At 37.0% G+C, this 23,418-nt stretch overlaps 1 protein-coding gene across 1 annotated transcript in view; it reads left to right on the top strand.

Annotated features, from left to right (window-relative positions):
• Positions 1-23,418, top strand: part of TMEM132C (transmembrane protein 132C) — a 500,219-nt gene that overhangs the window by 173,267 nt on the left and 303,534 nt on the right. The window contains exon 2 of the mRNA XM_012542340.3: positions 7,358-8,246. Coding sequence (XP_012397794.2) covers positions 7,358-8,246 — 889 coding nt within the window. The remainder of the gene's footprint in view (positions 1-7,357; positions 8,247-23,418) is intronic.

Raw genomic sequence — 23,418 nt, 5'->3', positions numbered from 1 at the left:
AGAAAAGTACCTGACTCCCAGACTAATTGTGAGGATCAGATGAGATAATATTTGTAAAATGCTTACCACAGTGCTTGACCTACAATAAGAGCTTAATACATGCTTAAGCATTAATGTTCATCAATTAAATTTACTGAATGACATCTTTTATTTCTCATGTGGTATTCAGTTTCCCTTCAGGATTTATTTTTAAGGCTTTTCAAATCCAAAAGTTTAGTTCATCTCCACTTATACTTCTGTGAATCTCTTCCATCTTTTTACTGAGAGGGGAAAAATGTTATTTTCTCCTGGTTTTGTTCCTTTTGGGTTCCATGACTTTCATGTTTCCAATCCACAATCACAGAATCTCAAAAACTCAATTTCCGTGGAAGACATGGTGTTAAAGCTCACTGAAATGGACAGCTGATGCGATAAATAACACCCCAAACACTGATGGATAAATGGCAATAAAGAAGGAGAAAGCCTTGATAAGAAGGGGGGAATCGATGTGATAAATGAACCTGTTGTCGGTTTGCTACCCAGATGTTTATGAGGCTGCATTAAACTGTAGCAGGCCTTAATGAACTGGATGCTGAATTTGGCCTAGGGTCACTGACAAGACAGCAGCTTTCTCCACAGCTGATATGCTTCACTTAGGGCCTCTCTAAGCCCATATGTCCTAAAGAAAGTTTATGAGCGTCATCCCTTGAGCTGGTGGGAGAATTGGCAACTGAGGTATAATGGAAATCAATTCTGGTTTTCTAATCAGAGAAATAACCACATTTGAATCTCAAGTTGATCACTTATGATTTTAAAGTCATAGAATTTGGGTTTGAATCTTTACTCTGAACACAAATTATGTGATTTAGCCTCAGTTTCCTTATCTGCAAAATGAAGGCATTGGAATAGATGGCTACTGGAATCCCTTTCAGCACTCATTCTTTGATCGTCCCATGGCACCAAACTTCAGCTTAAACCCTGCCTTCTCTAAGAAGCTCTCTGTCCATTATTTCCGATTTATCCTGTCTGATAACTTGGCAGCACATACTTAGTTTTATATGGTGTTTCCCCCATTCAACTGTGAGCTCTTCCAGAGCAGGGATTTTTTTTTTGCCTTTCTGTATATTGCCAGAGCTTAGCACAGTACCTGGCAAATAGCAGCCACTTCATGAATGCTTGGTGGATTGATTTGACTTCCTCTCTCAGAAACTGTCGTGTTCCTTGTCTGTAAAATGTGAGCGGAAAACTGGATGATCTCTGAGGATTCTTCCCACTCTAAATCTCACGATCCATGACTTTGCACTTTAAGCATATAGTCCTCTCTAAATTGTGTTTTGAGCTTTGTTATTAATCCCTCAGCTGGGTCTCTTTGCCCTAAAATCCTTACAAACTTTCTTCTCACATTCTAACCTCTTCTTCTTTCAGCACATGATAAGCATTGCCATGAGGCTAATCTTGCCAGAGTGCACTGCTTTGTGGGTATCAATAAACTGTTAAGAAACCTAAAGTGTCTACTTATCATCAACAGGATGAACTTCATTCTCCCCTCAGCTAATCTGACTGGATGGGATCATCTCCTGGTCTTTTAAACAACCATTCTTGTCTCTTGGTGTCTATTGTTTAGCCATATTATTCCAATCCAGATCTGTTTGTGAATGCTGTTACCCCCACCCAAAATGACTTTCTCCCCCATCTCTGCCTCTCAACCCCATTCTTGAAAGTGTAATTAAAATTTCTTATAAAACTTTGCTTGAATTTTCTTGCTTATATAAATCATAGGACCATAGGTCTGCAGATAGATGAGGCCTTGAAGGCCAATCCTTCATTTTACACAGAAGGAAATTAACTATCAAAGAGTTTATATGACTTGATTAATAATAGTGACTGGTATTTATTGAACACTGAAGTCAGTGAAATCTCTTATGAATATTATCTGCCCAATGCAGTTCAGAACTTCAGAGCTCAAGTAAGTTCACCAGCTTCTTCATTTGCTAGAAATTAGAGATGTGTACCACTATGTCTTCCTTCCTCCTCCTCCTCTTTTCCTTGCTCCTTCTTTTTCTCTCTTTTCCTTCTTCTCTGCCTTTTCTTTCTCCTTCTTCTCTTCTCCTTTTCTCCCTCTTTTTTCCCTTATCCTTCTCCGCCCTGTCCTTCTCCCCCTCTCCTTTTCTTCTCCCTCTTCTCCTTCTTTCTTCTCTTCCTCCTTCTGCTCTCTTCCTTCATTCCTTCCTTCTTTCCTTAGTGCTAGGCAATTCCTAGGTAAGGAGTTCCCCCACTACAGGTCAGCACCTTTTATGGAACTATCATAAACAACTAATAGCCTTGGGCACTACAAGGTAGAGATACAGAACCCAGGATATATCAAAAGCAGACTTAAAACCATGTCTCCCTGAAACCAAAAGCCAAACTTTTCCCTCTCCCATACTGCTTCTTCTAATGTACGTTGTAAGTTAATATGAACTGATAGGATATAAGGCATCTTGCCTGTTCATCGCCAGAAGTCATTTACTGCACTGACTGATATTGATTATTTATGGTGTGAGGACAATTAAGTTTTTACTAGGCAATTAGACTCCTGGCAAGCATTTGCACTGCCAGGAGGAAATGGAGTTTACTGGAAATACCCACCATTGTTAAAGTCTGTTGCTTTGTGTTTCTATTGTTTGGTCTCATGCTTATTAATTACCCCTCACATTTGGATTATGCCATAAGGTTTAAAAATGTTTATTTCTCTAATGTCCCTAAAGCAGGATTTGTGACTGTTATTATTCCCATCTTACAAATGAAAAAAGGAAGACACAGAGAGATGGTGTGGCCAAAATCATGTGGACGTAGACCTATGATGGTAGAGGAAGTCTTCTCACCTGAGAGTTCCCTACATCAATAAACTCATAGCTCCTATGAGTTCTCTTTGCCTTCCCCTTCCAAAAAGAATGCATTAAAAATTGAATAGATTGTATACCATGTACATAGATAAATAAGAACATAATTTGAAGTAGTTTGTAAAGCTATTGTGTTTGTATGTTCATTTTGTATATAGTTGATACATATAAGTACATGTATATATTATATGATATATTTAGTATATACACACATACATATGTATATGTATGTGTGTGTGGTATGTGTATATATATATATATATATATATATATATATATTTCTCCTTGATAGAATATAAGCTCCTTGAGAACAAGAGCTGTTTCATTTCTACGTTTTTATTCATGGCTACCTAGCTAATGGTTGGGGGAAAGGATGTGATCAAGATAAGCCTTATGTGAGGAGTTGATATTTGATCTGAGCTTTGAAGGGGGCTAGGAAAACATGGTGAGAAGTGTTTATGACAATCAGAAGCAGCAATGAGTGACATCACAAAAATCTTGGTCCTACATAAGTTAAGCTTGCTAAGTAAGTCTGATAACACTTGGAACAAGGAGAGTTCCGGTTAATCATCCCTCAGTCTTTGTATTTTGAAGCATTACTTTTGAGGAACAGAGGGGGTTGGGGGAGAGAATATGGGAGGGAAAGCAGAAAAATTCAAACAGATCAATTTTTAGTTGTTTTTTAAGGAAATGAATGAAGGAATAAATGCATGAATGAATCAGGGGGTTTTAACCATTTTTGTGTCGTGGACCCCTTTGGCAGTCTGATGTAGCCTATGGACCCTTTCTCAGAATCATGCATAAAATAAAGCAAGTAAAATAACAAAGAATAAGAAATATATTGAAATAATTGGTTTATCAGTTTATTGATTATTAATTTAAACAAAAATTTGATGAATGTCAGGTTAAGAACACCTGAAAAGAATAAATGAGAAAAACTCTCACTATTAGTAAAAAAAAATTACAAACAATATTTAATTAATAAATATATTTTTAAAGGGGACGTTGGGAAGTTTTCAGTTTAACATTGGCAAGTTTAATCTTAGAAAAGTCGCTTATGCTCGAGTTTAATATGACCCTGAAACTAGAGAGTCACAATGGAAATGCTGACACAACCTTAACTACAGAGGTGCAAATATGCTCTCATAATTAGTGACCCCAGAACAAGTCTTCTGGACTGTGGACGAGGAAGAATGTTCGTTCTTTGAAAAGCAATCTTTACCACAGAGATTCTTTGGCTGTGGCTCAGCAGCTAACTTTGATCTACAAGCCAGTCTCCCTGCAGTGACAATGATTAGCAGAGTTTCCAGAGCTGGAGCTGAATGAAGCTTACCAATATGCTGAATAGTTTGTACATGCTGTGATTAAAGGGAGGGGCAGGAGGGAAGTGTGTAAGAAAGGAAAATAGGGTAGCAAAGGAAGGAGCTGCCCGTGTTCTCTCCCAACCTATGAATGGATGCTTGTTTGGAATTTCCTGGACCCTTTCTGAAAGAAAAAGTTCCTGAAGGTGAGCTCTTGGATGAGCCCTGTGGAGTTTACAAAGTGGATCACGTTAATCTCTTTGCATCCCAGACAGGACAACAGTTTTTTTCTGGAGTCATCCTGGGGCATGGAGAAGTAATTGTATGATCCTGTACAAGTCACTTAAGAGACTTGCTCTTTATCTGTTAATTGGTGCCAATAGTAGCTCTTATCTGTAAAATGGGAATATTAGAAGTTCTTTATCTGTACAATGGGAATAATACCAACACCCATCTCACAAAGTTGTTGTAAGGAGCCCATGATTAATATGTAAAGTGTTTCACAAACATGTAAGTGTTATGTGACTGCTTGCTGCTATTAGTTCGCCAGAAATAATATCATTTTTTGAATTCCTATGCTCACTGGTTTTGAAAGTTTCAAGGGACTTTAAGAAATTATCTAATGCAAATTTCTGGAAAAGTTACTTGCCCAAAGTCACTTGAGTAGTAAGTTTCAAAACCAAGGATCCTCAGATATGGGCCCTCTAATTCTAAATATAGTGAGTGTTTTATATGCTTGGTTGGTTGATTTGGTTCTTTTTCTATACTAATTCCCCTTCCCTTTTTTCCTTAGCTATTTTTGCATGCTACATTTTGCTCAAGTGTAACAAAGCAATCCACATTAACTGATGCATATAGTTGCCATTCCTATTATTTTGTTTTAAATGTAGTGGGAAAATTTAGTGGATTTCAAATTAGGACAAAAGTCTTAGATACTCAAAAATATGTCCCACTGTTGATTAATAATGAAATTTTTCAATTGGATGATCTCCAAGGACCTTTGTCATTCTATAAATCTCAGAATTCGTGGGGGATTGATGTCATTTCTTTGACTGTGATACTTTACATTGCCACGAAATGTTCATTTTTTGTGATCTGGCTTGACCGGGACTTTGAAATTCATGGATTCAGAGTATGATAATTCTCTTTTACTTCTGAATGAAGAAGGTTATATGAGAGGGAAAACAAAAGATGTGTCAGAGTACTCAGAACTGAAAAAATCCACCTCCCAATTAGAAATTCTTTGGAATAACAATTCCAAAATGATGATGATGATGATGATAAACAGCTAGTAATTATAAACAACTTTTATATTTGTAATGTGATTTGTGTATGCTATATTTGATCATCATCACAACCCTGAAAGGTACCACTATTATAATCTCTTTTTAATAGATGACAAGAGAAATAAGTGAATTGCCCAGGATCACACAACTAGTAACTATCAGAAGGCACAATTTGAATTCGGCTCTTCCTGATACTATGTCTAAGTCTAGTATTTTGCCCAATGCACAATCTACCTAGCTGCAAAAGATATTAGATTATTTTTGGGATCCATCACTGGAAATTTAAATTATAGAAAAATAAAATAGGCTAGTTAGTGCTGAAAACCTTAGACCTTATTATTTTCTGTTTAAAGGAAATTCATATGGCCTAACTGGACATGTCCAATAGAGTATGATGAGGGAGCCAAGGACAACGTAGGAGGGATTCGAATATGATATCCATTTCTCACACTGGGGCGGCAGCTGAAGCCTCCAATATAGGAGGGATTCTAGCATGATATCCATGTCTCACACTGGGGCAGCAGCTGAAGCCTCCAATAAAAGATAAAATTAATAGAACTTCAGTCAGGACTATCAACAGAGAACCACAGGCAATAGGACTTTAGACAGGAACAGTATGAGAAGGGAGTCCACAACAGTCTCATAAGAAGTAGGTTTCATTATATGGATGTTTCAAGGTTAGCAGATTCTAGAAGATGAAAGAGATGGGAACCTGAAGAAAGGGGCATGACTAAGGCCTAGAGCCTGTCTTGCTATAAGAATCTGTAATATTTAATAACAAATATTTAGAACATATTATCTTATATTGTAGAGAGTGTTGGATTGGAAATCAAGAAAATCTGGGTTCAGATCCAACCACTGATATTAGCTGTGTAGTCCTGGGCAAGTGATTTAACCCAAGATTCAGTTTCCTCATTTATAAAAAGAGAAACTTGGTCTCTAAGGTCCCTTCCAGATTTAACTCTATTATAACCTATGATATTTCAGAAGACTTTTTCAATAAATAATAGCCAGCATTTACACGATGCTTTAAAATTTGCAGACTACCTTACAAATAGTATGTCATTTTGTACTCACAACACTAATGAAAAGTAAGTGCTATGATTATCTTCATTTCACAGATAGGGACATCAGTTGAGTGATTTGCCAATGGGAGAGGGAAGGAAAGGGAAAGAGAACATAGATGTATACAGTGCTTATTCTATGCCAAATACTGAAATAAGTGCTGGGTTTTTGGTTTGTTTTGCCTTAGGCAATGGGGTTAAGTGAGCTGCCCAGGATCTTACAACTAGTAGGTGTAGGAGGTCATATTTGAATTCTGGTCCTCCACTTAGAAGCCTAAGTACTTTTTACTAATATTGTCTAATTTAGTTACTCAAAGTTACACAACTGCTAAATGTCTGAGGCCATATTTGAATTCATGTCTTTAGCACTCCAAATATAGCACTCTGCTCACTGTACCATATAGTTATTTCTAAAAAAACAACTGCTCTTTTCTCCTTATTTCCTGCTCTAGATTAATAGAAATAAAACCAGAAACAGATTGCAAAAGAACCAAAGATTCAAAATGCTGCGTCAAGTGAATATATTTTTCATGCTTTAAACACTTACAAATTATATTAATACAAATATTGCTTTATTTTTAAATATAGTCTGCCTGGGAAACAATCAGTATATTTTGAGGGGGAGGAAGGAAGCAATTGTGGTTAAGTGACAATCAGTATTTCTTCAGTGGGTCATGTATTGTGATTCACTGAGTAATCCCAGAACAAGATGTAATATTCCAAACTATGTGAAGCTCAGTATTTTCATTCTGTATGTGTCAATTATTTGTTAACCTAAGTTTCTCGAGCACATATTAATCATTATTTCTTTGTCTTTCTTCCCTCCACCTCCCTTTTTTTTTTAGTGATAGAGGGCCGAGGGGTCACGGACAATGGACCAAGATTTTCCTCGTTACCAACATATCTACCTGTGAACTATCATATTCTCAGTACTGAGACATCATTTTTCCTTAAAGAAACCCACCAGGATTTTATGAGGAATTCCAGTTTGCAATCCAGAGTTGAGTCATTCTTTACATACAAAGCCAAGAAGCCTCCTGTGTTGAATGCTAGCTATGGGCCTTTTTCTGTAGAAAAGGTTGTACCCCAGGAACTAATGATGACTTCAAATTTTTTAGGATCTAATGACAAGTTTACTTTTAACTGGAAACTTAAAACATACATCATGAGCGATAAGATCTACTTGAACCGACCCAAAGTCCAAATTCTGTTCTACATTGTGGGTCGAGACTGGGATGACTACAATTCTGAAGAGAGACTTCCCTGCCTTCGAGTATATGCCTTCAGGGAAACCAGAGAGGTAAGGGGCAGCTGCCGCCTGGCAGGGGACCTTGGCCTGTGTGTTGCAGAATTGGAGCTCTTATCCAGTTGGTTCAACCCTCCCACGGTGGCTGCTGGGCGAAAAAAGGCTGTGGGTCAATCAGAAGGAAGTTCTGTGGAACTATATTACACAATTCAACCAGGAGATGAGAAAGGAGAGTGCACCACTGGGGATATAAGGAAAGGCAATGCCATTCGCCCAGGGAAGGATGGACTGGATGAAACCATGTCCCACTTGCAAAGGATTGGGACTGTTGGCCTTTATCAGGCCCAGGAGAATTTTCAGCTCAGTGAGTTACGGCTGGACAGCAATGTGGTCATCTGGCTGCCATCAAAGCCTGTCAAACAAGGAGAGATTGTCAATGCATATGTGACTGTCGCCAATAATTCCACCATTGACCTATTCATCTTGAGGTATGTGCTTTGGACAGCTGGGCGGCAAATATTAATCTGACTCAGAGTGCCTGGTGTTTTCTTTGTGTTGTACAAATGCAAGAATAGATTACTCTCCTCCAAAATACCTTATTGAAATGGTGGAGAAAAGAAAAATACTCTCTCCATCTCTCCTTCCTTCTCTCTCTCTCTCTCTCTCTCTCTCTCTCTCTCTCTCTCTCTCTCTCTCTTTTGTCTCTCTCTCCCTCCCATACATAACTTTAGGAAAGCATTGAGAAGAAAAAAAAGTCTACAAATGTTATTAATTACTTGAAAACCAGAATAGTTTATAAAGGACCTGGTTCCTTTCCTCCAGAAGTTTACACTCTGTATTCTGTGTGTTTGTGTACTTATAATTTCACTTGTGTTTGGAACTCCTAGAGAGGAAACGTCTAGAGATTGAAAGCTTTATCTATTCAGAGAGGTCTGGAACCCTCTGGATTTTTGGATCCACTGGGACACTGGGAGGTCAGGGGAAGTACCCAGGGTCTCCCCTGGAGGATCTATCACAAATAGGACTTAAACACAGAGCATCCAATTTCAAAAGGCAGCCCTCTGACTTCCATGATCTGCCTCCTTCACTTCTCATTACCAGTTTTTTTGAAAGAGGTATATTCTTAGATATCAACCAAAGGAGAGGAGCATGGCCATTCTTTGGGTCACTTGGCCTCCAGAGTTGAGATGCTAATGGAATGATTGTGCTTTTTTCAAAAGCCTAAGTGAAAATACCTATTTTGACTGTGTATATAGGTATGTTTTGGATATTATATATATATGGATATAGGAAAATATTCCCCCTAAAGGAGAGTTGACAGCTGGGAAATTATCTTTGCTTATTTAAAATTCTCAGAATAGCCCATGAACCTTAATCACTGCTGACTTTGTCAGGTAAGAGTCAGGTTTATTAGGATTGCCCTTCCCATCTGTTTAAAAACTCAAGAATATCAGACTTTTAAAAGGTTGTCCAAGGCATCTGTTACTTCATACTCCAGGAGGGCTGATGACATATAGGAAATCTCATTGTCCTGGTCATCAGGGAACTTGAAATATAGCCCTAGTGCTACCAGGGAGTCACCATATTATCTTGAATGGGTCTTTCCTTTTCTATGAACTTCTGTTCCTTGTTAACTTGAGGATCTATCTAACTCCTAACTCTGAACTTACTCTCTTCTTTATATTTTTCTAGTCATCTTATACAATACTCTTTTCCAAATACTCTCCATTCCAGGCAAACAGACTGACTTTATATTGCTTATTCCTTTCAATAAATTTGAGAATTTTTTTTCATTTCTACTCAGTTAATATCTCCCCTCATGAGTTTATGCTCACTAAATCAACCAACATGATATGGGGAAAGGCATTTAATCTTGGAGTGTGATTGGAAGCCTGGGAACAAATGAATAAACACATAAATGGATGGATGAATGGATGGATGGATGAAAAATTCTTTATTAAGCTTTTACTACAAGTCACAATTATGATAAGTATGCAGGGTACAATACCAAAAACAAAGATGATTAAGAGCTGAAAAATGACCAACCATGTGGCCCCATGAATCTGTAGATTGAAAAAAAAGTCCAAGAGGAAGAGTTAAAAAAGAACAACACTGCTGTCAAATATAATATGCCCAAATACTAGCAAGTTTAGGACCACTGAGTTATTGTAATCTATAATTACATGGATTGATGGAGCAATGTACTAACAAATCAACAATAAATACATAAGTGAATTAATGATCCATTAAACCTACCACCAGCCCAAGTTTCTGAGATGTTCACAAGAGAAATCTGCACATTGGATGTCAGAAAAGTAGATTAATTTTCAAAGTTAGGATCGATGATGATGATGATGATGATGATAGCTAATGTATATATAGATGTATGTATAGATTAAGTAATTTGCTCAGAGTCACACAACTAATAAATGCCCCACGCCAGATTTGGACTCTATACACAGTTCTCTAGTTTCTATAACATTTAGGTACTAGAAACTTATGCATGCCATTTTGATTAAGAATAAATTTTTTTTTTTATCTTTTACTCTTAAGAGATTTTTGAGCATAGAAAATTATGACATTAAATTTGACATGAATTGTAAGGGCCATTCAAATGAAATGATATTCTTGGGAATATGGAGTTCTAAAACTATACTTCTAGCCTCTTGAGTCTTCCCCTATCTTCCTAATAACTAGATGAAAGTCCTTGGGAGGAAATGTTTGACTAGTTTGATACATCTCTTGGATATGTCACGTATTTTGTTTCTTCCATCACTGACTTTAAATGTGAGACAGATTTCCCTAGTGCTAAGTAACAGTTATTCTTTAGAAGCTCTGAAAGAAAAGAAAAATTCCCCTAAAGGTTTGAGTAAATAAAAATGTTTCTACCTGAGAATTCTAAGAATTGGATTTAATAAGAAGGAAACAAATGATCTTCTAGGCAGCCATTCCTAGCTTGGAGATGAAAGAGATTCATAATAAAAGGAAATAATTTTTCACATCCTAGATACTTAGAAACTTCAAAAACAAAACAAAACTCATAGTCTTGCTTTGATTTCCAAGATGGCTGACTGGACATTCTTAGCCAAATGGAATCACTGACATAGAAGAGCTTGTTCATTCCTTCATTTTATGGAAATGTTAAATTCATCTGTGACTCAGGAAATCTGAAAGGGAAATAATACTCTTTAGGACAGATAGATCATTGGAAAAAACTGCATCTCATTCTGGAAAGTTTACTGGAAATCAAGATGCCCAAAATCCCTACGTTTTTCTCATGGAATTGTTTTCAATCTACAAAATAAACCCTTTATCTATATATAAACTCAGTTAACTTTAACAAACATTTATCGACTTGTATTAGTGACAAATAGATTTATTGGTGATTGAAGAGGAAATACGGTATTGAAAAGTAGATCTCAAACTTTTCTATAGTGGTAGAACCCTCAGTTTAAATAAACTTTTAGTATTACACCTATATCAAAATGCTTAACATTATTATTTAATGCCTATTAACAAGATCATAAGGTTCATTTTAAAATTATGTATTCCAATATTCTTTGAAGAAGAGCTTAAAGAAGTAAAGAATTTCAGCAATAAATATGTTTATAGATGGGATGGGGTGTTGGTAAAATGACTTCAAGCATGAAAAAGGCATCAAAGTGTGTTAAAGGACAAGATGAGACTGGAGAATGACAAGTAGTCTTTGTTGAGAGTGTATGAGAAGACAGAGCATGCAAAAAAAAAGGCTGAGAGGTTATGTTGATGAGTCAAGAAGACTTGGAATGTCAAGATTAATTTGATTCTATAGTAATAGGGAGACTTAGAAGGGGCTTTTTAGCAGGGAATGAGATGATCCAATTTTTATTTACTTTAGGAAGATCGCTTTGGAAGCGGTATGAAAAAAATAGTATGAGTATCATGAAAGGAAATATAGTTTAATGAACAGAGCCTACTTTGCAATAGGAAAGACGGATTCAGTTCTTACTTCTGATAGCCACTAACAAACTGTAATCCTAGGCAAGCCATTTCTCAATAGCTCAGGCAAATCTCTAAGATTATCTATCAATTGTGGTAATGCTTTGCACTTGCATTCATAGATAAAATTTCCTCATTGAGATTTCCCTGGACTGAGTAAATTCAGGTTCTGGTCCTTATACCACAAAAATATGCATATTATATGAAATCACCTATAGTAAAGTTTATCATTGCCTCCTTCTAAAAAATAAACTGATTCTATATTACCAGTCACACTCCTTATGGATAGGCAGCCTCATACCAGTGGATGCTGGTAATTTCTAAGGCCTTTTTGGAGGTTAGTTTTTTTTTGTTTGTTTTTTTGTTTTTGATAATCAGGATGCTCAAAAAACCTCTTCCAGGGTAAAATTTTTGCCTGGTAATCTCTAGGCTCTTTTTTTGATCATGAAATTCAGGTATTCCAATAATTTTTAAATCACCTCTCCTTTTCAAGGTTAGTTGTTTTTTCCTATGATATATTTCACATTTTCTTCATTTTTCTACATTCTTTTAAATGTTTTTTAGATTTTAATTGTCTGCTTCCAATTTTAAGGAATATTTTAATGAGATTGTTTGTGTGCCTCTTTTCTATTTTGACTTATTCTACTTTTTAAAGAGTTATTTTCTTCAGTGATTTTGTGCCTTTTGTAACACTTAATATCTTTTTAAAATTTTCTTATAACACTCCTATTTATCTTCTCAATTTTTCCTCTACCATTCTTATCTTTTTTCCCTAACATTTTTCATGAATTCTTGTTGGACTCAGATTCAATTAGAATTTTTTTTGATGCTTTGTTTAGAGCTGTTTTCATATTGTTGTCTTCTTTTGAGTCTTGCTATTCCCTCCATCACAGTAACTTTTTATGGTCATTTTTTTATTGTTGTTTGCTCATTTTCCAGCCTATTTCTTGATTTTGATTTTATGTTAAAGTTAGGCTCTGCTCCACAGAGGGTGGGGAAAAGCTTCAACCTTTTCCTCCTGTTGTTTCAAAGGCTTGTTATGGGAAACTGCAAATTTTTGGTGCTTCCAAGGTGATGTGATCCGGGGAGAGGTGTGATTCCTGCTCTTCTGGCTCACAGTGTGGTCTTTACCCATGAGGTCCCCTGCAGCCACAAATACCAGTGCTCTTTCTGCCTTGAAACTGAAGCTAGGATCCCTGCTTCCTTGTGATCAACCACCAGACCCCCTCTCCATTCTGGAACTATAATCCAGAAATACAAATGCAAGCAAAAATTGCCTATCAGAGACAGCTGTACCAATGACAGCAAAGAGTGCCCTATAATCTTTTTCTGAGAAGGTTTTCCAATTCCCTGCTGTCTCTGGTCTGAGATCTCCCCAAACTGCTGCTGTTGTTGCCACCATGTGTTTGGAATCTGGACAGATTTCCACCCCAGTATCACAACTTTTCCTGATAACTTCCTAAGTTTTCTTCAGCCAGAAACAGAGATGTTCCTCTGATCTTTTATTATCTCTGTCATTCCAAAACATATTTTAAGTTGTTTTGAGGGGAAGATTGAGAGAGTTCATCTGGGTTGCCTCTAATCTGCCATCTTGGCTTAGCCCCTGACGCTGCTATTTTTTTGAGCAACGTAATGGCCTAATTAGATATGTGTATTAAAAAGATTCTTGTCTAAACTGAGGGAAGAATAGATTGGAGACTGGAAAAATCAAAGGAAGCAAAATCTGTTAGAAGCTATTATAATAGTACAGGTGAGAGATTGATGAGAGCCTGAATTAGTATGGTAGCAATGTAAGTGGAAAGAAGATAATGAATGAAAAAAGAGCTTCTAGAAGAAAATATGATGAGATTTGGCTACTGATGATATATGTGGAGAGATATAAAGGAATGATTATGATACTCAAAAAATCACTTAACCTCTACTTTCTTCATCTATAAAATGAAGGGTATGGACCACAGCTTCTTAAACTTTTTCAATTCATACCTCCTTTCACCTGAGAAATTTTTACACAATCCCAAGGTATATAATATAGCTATATAAATCAAACATTAATTTATAGTAAATCCTAATTATCTGACCTCCATATTCAGTTATGTGACCTCATGTGGGGTCACTACTCATAATTTAAAAAGCTTTGGTCTAGACTATGTGACCTCTGATGTCCACTTTAATTCTAGATACATGATCTTATGCCACTTAAAATATGAAGGTCACAATTTCTTATCTATTCAATAGGGGATTAGACCGGGTGATCTCTAAAGTCTAATCTCTGATTAGTGATTAAATCCAGAGGGACTAAGGGGATGGATGAGGGTATCATCAAAAGAAATAGAAATACTGGGAAGAAGGACTGATAGGTTATCCTGGGGAAGATGAGAAGTTGGGTTTTGGATAGGTTGAGATTGTGGGGCAGGCAGGATAGTCATTTGGAAAGGCAGAACTGGATTTCAGTGGAGAAATGAATGTTTCCAAATTTAGATTTGAATATCCTCTGTGTAAGGGCTTGAATGGAGGCCGTGGGAGAGGAAGAAAGAATAAAAGAGAGCCCAATATCTTTGGTTTCCTTCTATGACACTGCCCTCTCCTAGTTTCCCCTCTACTTGTCTGTTTAGTTTTTCTTGCATTTCTTCCCTAGTTTATCTTTATTTTTTTTTCCCTAAGTGTATTTCTCCCTCCATATCCCCTTTAGATGAGTGCTTCCCATTATATTATACTGGATCTATTCTTTAAAAGAGTTTCAATTGCAAATTTAATTTACTAAGAGCTTGATAGAGCTGAATCTAGATCTTAGAACAGTAGAGAAAAGAATAAGGCAAAGTCCTAAGTGGGAAGATAGATTCACACAGAGTATGGATACCTTCAGGTAGAGATCTATGGGACTTAGAATTGCTTTTTCCTCTATGAGCCAAGAAGATATTACCTGAATCCCAACTCCTACATATAGCATTCTATACAGAAAAGATGGAGGCAATGTTTCCTGTATAACAGTCTTAAATTTGAAAATTCAGTAACTACCGGCACTCTAGACCAAAAAAAAAAAAAAAATAGGGATTTCTGGAGAATGGTAACTCTCTTGGAGAGAAGGAAATTACATATATGGCCATGAGGGCTGGAGAAGCAGCAAAGGACTAAGCTTTGGAACATAAAGGTATATGTACTGTGAACTCCACCATTGTTGCGAGTTACTTTGACAGTACAGGATCAGTGGCAAAAGGGTCACCAAATTCCTTTTTCCTGAGGGAGTACAAGTCACGCCATCAGGATGGTATCAAGATAAATCGGATTTACTAGAGAACCTTACTCTCCTGTAAAATCCAAATTGTTTCCTTTCCAGAAGTCCAAAGGTATGAGATTGTATAAAATATCCAAAACTCTAAGGGAATGTGGGGCTCCCCCCAAAAAGAGAATATCTTTATGATTTATGTGACTTTGGAGTGTTGTTTTCATTTTCTGGGCTGTGAGATAAGAGCAGTTCTGTACTTGATATATGTTTTGTTTTCTGAAATGATTGTATAGGAGCCAGTTACCCACAAGGAGACAATCAATATAACATCATGTGTTTCTTTCTGGAATTCAAATCCTATCACTCTATTTCCTAGTATTATGAACACAGGCAAGTCACAAGCTCTCTGAGACTTAATTTGCTCTTCTATAAAATGAGATGTTTGGATTAGAAGAACTTTGGATTTAAATTTTGGATAATATGACTTGTAGAAACCTAAAATATATGCAATATATACTGACATTCTACAGAGATACCTCTGGGGAGAAGCAAAATGTGTCACAGAATTATGATTTGAGAGAAGGCACCTCCAAGAGTGAACCTGGTCTTCATAAACCAATAGTTTATAGTACTCTAGCTAGGACTTCTGAAACTTTTCCCACTCGAGATTCTTTTTAATCTAGAAAGTTTTTATGTAACCCTGTGTAGAGAGCCAGAATTCTGGAGAAGTATACTTGAAACAAGGGATATATAAAAACTGGGGACAGGAAGTCAGACCGAAGTCAGACTGGCAGACTTCTGGAGGAGACTGGGTCAGACTATGACAGATGTAGACTGTGTAAGAGACAATAAAGATTTTGAACTTTATTCTTGTCTAGTCTCGTGGTATCTATCCTGCTGAGACAAAAGCCCCTCCGGAGGACCTCCAGAAAGCTAGCCCAAACTTTACAACCCTGGTTATACAGGTATATAAAATAGGTATATAAATCAAGCATTTGTTGATAATGAATCGTAATTTCTCAACCCCCCCACATTCAGTTACATGACTTCATGTGGGATCACAATGCACAGTTTAAGGAGCTTTGCTCTAGACTGTAGGTCAAATATACTACCCAGTAATCTAAGAACTAAAGAAAACACTTGTAACAATTTGCTTGCTTTCCATCAAAAAATAAAACAGAACAAAAAAGTACTTCAACTTCTCCTTTGAGCTAAAACTAAATTATTTCAAGCTAACTTCTTAAGGTAAAAAAGAGAGCATGTTGTTTTATAAGCAGTCATCATTTAATTTCAAGTAATGACTTTCTATTTAATAAAGATTTATTGTTTCTATCATGTACGAGATACTGGGCTAAGTGGTAATGATACAAGAGAAGCAAAAGACAGCCCTCGTCCTTAAGAAATTTACAGTCTAAAAGGGAAGATAACAAGACACACACAAACACATATATACACACATTTAATATATACAAAAAAGTATATATACACATGCATATATGTATAAAGTATGTATGCATATGTATGTGTACATATATGTATAAGAAAAACACACTATGTGTACATCAGATATTTTAATATAGATATCTATATATACACGTGTGTGAGTATTTGTGTGTATAGATTATGTATAAATTTATGTGTATTTATGTGTGGTAGATAGATGGATAGACAGACAGATAGGTAGATAGATATAGACTTTCTGTCAAAAGTAGGATTTTAGTTGGGATTTAAAATAAAGTCAGGGAAGTCAGTAGTCAGAGCAAAGACAGACAAGTGTTAATGTGCAAAGAGAGAAGAAAAAAATCCATCAATTTTTTTCTTCCATCAGAAAAGGGTTTGCCCTCCATAATTGCTAGTTCTTTCATTTTCAATTTGGCATAAATATGCCATATCAAAAAAGGGACCACAGGAGAGATTCTGCCATTTGCATGCTCATCATCAGGGTGGGGAGATCCTTAAAACACAATCAAGTTTTCTTTAACTGTGAATTTGGAACTAATTCAGAAATAGAAGAAACTCATTTTCTCACCCTCTGCCTAAAATTCATTTCACCATTGAAATTTTGTGAGGGAGGAATTATTTTCTTTTTTTTCTTCAGCCTGTCATTTAAGAACTATTCTCCAATAAAGAGCAAAAGGACCAATTTTCTTCTTACTCAGAATACATAGAGGAATGGTGTGTGTACAGTGTCTCATTTTAACCTTCTCTCTTCCATCTCCACACAACACACCTGTGTTGCCTGGCAGCATGTTGGCTGTTAAATATCAGAAAGTAATTTCACCATTATGGAGAAACAGCAAATCATTAAATCATCTCCATCAATGCTGAGAGAATAGGCAGTTAGAGGGCTTTGGACCTGAATACCACTTCTTTTATTTCTCATTCTTTGACCTCTTTTAAAGTCCCCAGTATCACAGCTTGTCCTATAATTTGATGATAATGGCAACTACTCTCTGGAAGAAGCAAAAAGTGGGCATGATACCTCATGGTGTAGGATCTAGTGTGTTGGGTTGAAGGACTGGACCTAGCTTCAAATCCCAACTATAACACTTTATATATGTGTGATAGTGAGTATATGAATTTACTTCCCCAGATCTTAGTTTATTCATCTGTTAAATGAGAGATTTGGATTCAAAGGCTCTTATAATCTTGACTTTTATTATGGAAGCATCCCCATTTCATAGTACCTAACCTTTACATAGTGCTTTTAAGGTTTCCAACACTTAGCACAATGTCTAGCATGCAGTAAGTACTTAATAAGTGCTTTTTGATTGACCTTCAAAGCATTTTATATATATATTATCTCTTGTGATCCATTCATGTGATTTTGTGGGATTTTCACAACTCTAAGAGATAATTGTTATTTTACACTGATTTTTGCTTATATAGAAATTTAGATCTAGAAAGTGACTTGTGTCACATAGTTACCGTCTAAGGCAAGATTTGAATTTGAGACATCCTGACTTCTAGACCAATGCTCTGTGCAGTAGGGAAGACTGCCTTACTTAGATTTTCTAAACCCACAATGAATTTTCAAATCTCTTTTCTATAAGAAAAGAAGAATTCACTTGTCTTCAGCCAAAAAAAAAACAAAAACAAACAAATAAACAAACAAACAAAAAACAGAATCCCAAAGTCAGAAGGGCCACCTATACTGGTCATCTCTACACCATCTCCGACAATCATCACACCTTTCCTTGAAGACCTTCTTGGGTATTATTTCCCCAGTTATAACTTCAATTGCCACAAAATTGATGCTTATATCGAGCTTAAGTCTTATCCCTACGAACTTCCATTCCTTATTCAGCTCTATGGGGCTAAGTAAAAATCCATTCTTACCAGGCTCAGAAAGGCTCTGTAAGAAGTTTTGCTAGTACTGGCAGCCAGCAGGTCTTGAATAAGATCATCCATTGATGCCATTTGATTGTGGTTCAAATGGGAGATTTATTTAAGCTAATATGACATTTGCTAGCTGCCCCAGCTGTCCTTCGTTGGACACTTTTCATGGCCGAGCGCTAAATTGCTTAGATGGCATGTTGGTTATTTTGATGGTGAAGAAATATGCAGTGCGTTTCCCTTCATACATCAATTAGGGCAATGGGTGCGGACTCTTGCCTTTAGTTTATTAAATAATAGGTAAATCACCTGCTAGATTATTACAGTCATGGATTATCTCCAATTGTTTTTCCCAGCCTTAAACCTTCCATCTTAATTTGTAGTTAATTATGAATGTCCAGCCTGTAGACACATTAGACATATCTTCTAGAGCAGTTTGGTGGTGCAGTAGATAGAGCATCAGACCTCAATCCCATTCAAATTTGACCTTAAATACTTACTAACTTTGTGATCTTGGGCAAATCATTTAATCCTGTTTTCCTCAGTTCTCTTATCTGTAAAATGAACCAGGAGAAGGAAATGCCATTCTGTAGTATCATAATACCCTCCCTTAATTGAGTGAGTCTGAAATACTGCTTTTCCTTAGATATTAGTCTCAGGTGCTGACTGAATCACTTCTAGGCAATTCATTGAAATCCAGGCCAATTAAAGTGTTTTCTAAGTGTGGCTATATATAATCCACTTAGTCGGGCTTTTGTGATAAGTATACCTTGCTATCTTAATAAAAAATAAAAAGATGAAGGGCCTTTTCAGAGCAAAGAGAACCAGAATTCCAATTACTTTCCATTTCATTAGTTGTTAATGAGAATGTGCTATGGTTTTTAAAGCAGAATCAATCGCAGGATGAAAAGGCAAGACAAACATTACACGAGATTCACTTATGGCCCTTGGAGAGGAGATGGCAGAAGATGGAGTCTGACCACTAAGAAGAATTTTACGTGAAAATAAGCCAAGAGCGGCAGCTAGGTGGTGCAGCAGACAGAGCACCAGCTCTGGAGTCAAGAGAACCTGGGTTCAAATCCAACCTCAAGCACTTACTAACTTTATGACTCTGAGCAAGTCTCTTACAGCAGGAGATGAAGGGGGAGGGAGTTGAAATTCATAACATCAGTAAGATGGGAAACTGGAAACAGCCCCTTTCACATAGAGCAAAGTACATGCTGAAGAGTCCAGGGGATTGATTGATGTTGCTTTCAACAGAAACTTGTGTTCAATGAGCCCTTCAAAATATTTCTTTACAAAACTTCTTTGCTGTTGTATTTCAATTAGCTAGGAGACGCCTGTTGTATACATGGAGAATCCAATGGACCATTCAGCTTTTTATGTGCCAGAATAAGTTTGTTAAGAGCTGATGACAATGTGATGTTAAAGAATGAACATCCCAGAGTGCTAGACTTGAATGCAGGAAGGCTAAGTTCAAATCCGCCATCAGATTCTTATGGACTATGTGATTCCAGACAAGTCACTGGACCCCTCTGGATCTTAACTTGCTTATCTGTAAAAGGGGGATATTAAACAGCTCACAGAGCTATTGAGAGGATCAAATGAAATAGCGTGTGTTATTTAAAGTAAACACTTTAAAGTGTTACATACAAGTTAGCTATTATTATCATTGTTTATGTCTTGTATAATATGAAAAATTTTTATAAGGCATCTAGGTGGTACAGTGGATAGAGAACCAAGCCTGCACTCATAGGTATCTGAATTTAAACCTGGCCTCGGACACTTATTAGCTATGAGATACTGGGCAAGTCACTTTACCCTATTTGCCTCAGTTTCCCCATCTGTAAAATGAGAAGAAAATGGCAAACCTCTCCAGTATCTTTGCTCAAGAAAACTCCAAATGGGGTCATAAAGTGTCGGAAATGATTCAATAACAATATATTATTATTATTATTGTTAATAATAATATTAATTTTAGGGTTAAAAGAAGGAAGTTTGAGTCTTTCAGTAATATTGGACATGTCACTCCACATGACCTTGTCTTCAAAAGGGAGATACCACTCCTCAGATGGAGTTGCCATGATGATAAGCTATGCTATAAATTATCGTGGCCCTCTCAGGGATCCAATTTCCTTATTTGTAAGATGACACAGGTAGATGACATGACTTCTGAGGACCCCAAGAGGGCAACTGGATTATAATTATAATGCTGAATTTGGATTCAGGGGAACTTGAATTTTAATCTTAACTAAGATATTTTCTAGCTGTGTGACCCTAGGCAAGTCACCACCTTTGCCTGCCTCAGTTGCCTCATCTGTAAAATGGGGATGAAAATAGCATCTCTCTTTGAGGGTTATTGTGAGGACCAAATGAGATAATGATTATAAGGTGTTTAACATAGTACATGGTACATAATAAGTGTGTATAGATATTAAATATCATCATAATCATCAACTCAGTCTCAGCTTCTTCAACTCTTAAGTTCTAATTAAGTGTTTGCTATATACAAAGCATTGTAATAAGCTTTGGGGCTACAAATAAAAGCAAAAAATAAAATAAAATAAAATAAAAGGATCCCTGTCCTCAAGGAATTCAGATTCTGATGGACAAAATAAAATATAAACAAGTGAACACATTCAAAATAGAGGATAGGAGGATTTAAATATGTGTGTGTGTGTGTGTGTGTGTGTGTGTGTGTGTGTGTGTGTAAAATAAAGCACTAGGTTCAGCAGACTCTAAAGTCCCTTCTAGCATAGATTTTATAACTTCTATTCTCCCTTTCTATCTAGAACTCACTCTCTAAAACCCAGGACCCTAAAATTGCTCTGTAACAGCAAAGCCTCATATAGATATAAATTGTTACTATCAATCTTAGGGACGCATCATGTTTCTATTTCAACATTTGGAATCCATAAACCCTAGGGGAATTTGTAAATGAAAATATTCCACTTCACAAATGGAAGAAACAAAGGGCTTGCCTACTTTCAGAACCATCCCATGTCAGGCTCCCATGATACCTTGGGGTCCCCTCTCCTGATCCTTCAGTAGCAGCCCTGCTCAACACTGGCTATTGAGAGAAAATGGTTTAGGGAAGGGGGAGGCTTCCAGTTTAGCTGCAAACCCAAACATTAGCAAGAAGCCAGCTGCACGTGAACGGGAGCAGATGACGTGGCAGAATGGGCCTGTTTTTGTTCATCTCACAACATTTGCAGCAGAGATGGAGAACATTAGTCTGGAGCTGTCCCCTCCTAGCAAAAAGGGCCTTCGTTTGTTTCTGGCATCAGTGAAACACTGAAGTAACGTATGGCCTGCTTCTCCAACTTGGGGCTGCACATGTTAGAAGCATCCGGGAGCCGGGGGCTTTTGTTCCCATCTGTTTTGAGACCACTTGGAGATAGGGCTTGCCTGCTGTCAGCTCAATCCCTCTGACCTTTCTGAAAATCCATGACTGTGCAAAACTGCTTAAGGACAAAGAGATACACTTCCCATTATTCTTTCTTTAGTCTTGGAATTCTTACATGATTCAATATATGTCCAATATTACTGGCAGATTCAAAATTCATTCTTTTGACCTTAAGAATAATATAATTATTGGGGGCAGCTAGATGCTACAGTGGATAGAGCACCGGTCTTGGAGTCAGGAGGACCTGAATAAAAATCCTGTCTCAAACACTTAATACTTCCTAGCTGTGTGATCCTGGGCAAATTATTTAACCTCAATTTCCTTGCAAAATAATAACAAAATTATTAATAATAATAATAACATTTATTTATTGAGTCATTTCAGTCATGTCTGACATTCTATGCCTCCATTTGGGCAAGATACTAGAGTTGTTGGCTATTTCCTTCTTCAGTTCATTTTATACATGAGGAAACTGAGGCAAATAGGGTTAAGTGACTTGCCCAGGGTCACACAGCTAATTAAAACTCTGGTCATCAATCTAATTAAACACAGTAGTAACTGATGACAACCTATCTCACTTTGACCATGAGAAAAAGCAGCAATTTCTTTAAAATCTGCTTTGCATCAGGCATGTCTGCTGACTGATGACAACATTCACTGAGATTCAGGAAAGAAACCAGGAAGAAGCTTCAGTGACATTGCTGATAAACTGTTGGTTCCTTAGGTGATGGTTAAGCATCTTCCAAGGCCAGGGGTCTCCGTAAAAACTGAGCCTCTCTGAGCAAGACTTGCAAGGAAAAGACTTTGGTTTTCATTAACCAACAAGGGCTGCAAGAGCAAGAGAATTTACTAAGTACTGCCCAGCAGAAAGATGACCAGCTGTCAGGAGGACTCTTTGTAAGGATAACTGTGGATTACAAACCTTTTTTCCCATGTTCTAGCATCTAAGTTCTTGACTGATCTGGTCTTACTCTGCTTCTATAGATAAATTATCTAATTCTTGTTTATTTGTTTGTTTTCCTTGACTATGTGCCCCATTTGCCTTGTAAGTCCCCAGGTCACCAATATCCTGAACTTTTTGACATAGTTTTCCAGGCATTTTCAGTCATCTCTATTTTTTTTACAAAGATACTGGAATGGTTTGCCATTTTCTCATCTAGCTCATTTTGTAGATGAGGAAACTGAGGCAAACAGAGTTAAGTGACCTGCCCAAGATCTCACAGGTAGTGTCTAAGCCCACATTTGGACTGAGGAAGATTCTTGATTCCAGACCCAGCCTTCTATCTATGATATCACCTAGCTGCCATTTCTAGCATATCTCACCAGGAGGTAAGAGATATGACTATTAGTCTCTTCTCTACCACTAAACATTTGGGATAGTCACTGTACTTCTGGAGCCTCATCATTTTCATTGGTTAAAGGAAAAAAAAAAACAACCGGACTAAATACTTCCCAAGGTCTAGCTATTGAAACCCAAGATCTAAGTCTGTTACACCTTCTCCTGGGCCTTTGGTCCTTGGGGCAGTTTTTAAACTTGTGTACCCTCTAGACTTTGAGAGCCTTAGCCCCAGGGCATGCTTCATCTGGGAAAAGAAATTACAGATTGAATTTCAAAGTAAGATCTATGGGAAGTCAAGTGCTTCCTGTGTGTTGTTTGGCCATAACTGGAGCTTTCTCTTATGGATTCTACTCTTCTCATTGAGGAGCAGCTAGTGAT

This window comes from Sarcophilus harrisii, chromosome 1 (genome assembly GCF_902635505.1).
Source record: "Sarcophilus harrisii chromosome 1, mSarHar1.11, whole genome shotgun sequence".
Taxonomy (NCBI): Eukaryota; Metazoa; Chordata; class Mammalia; order Dasyuromorphia; family Dasyuridae; genus Sarcophilus; species Sarcophilus harrisii.
This window is presented reverse-complemented; position numbering and strand designations above follow the sequence as displayed.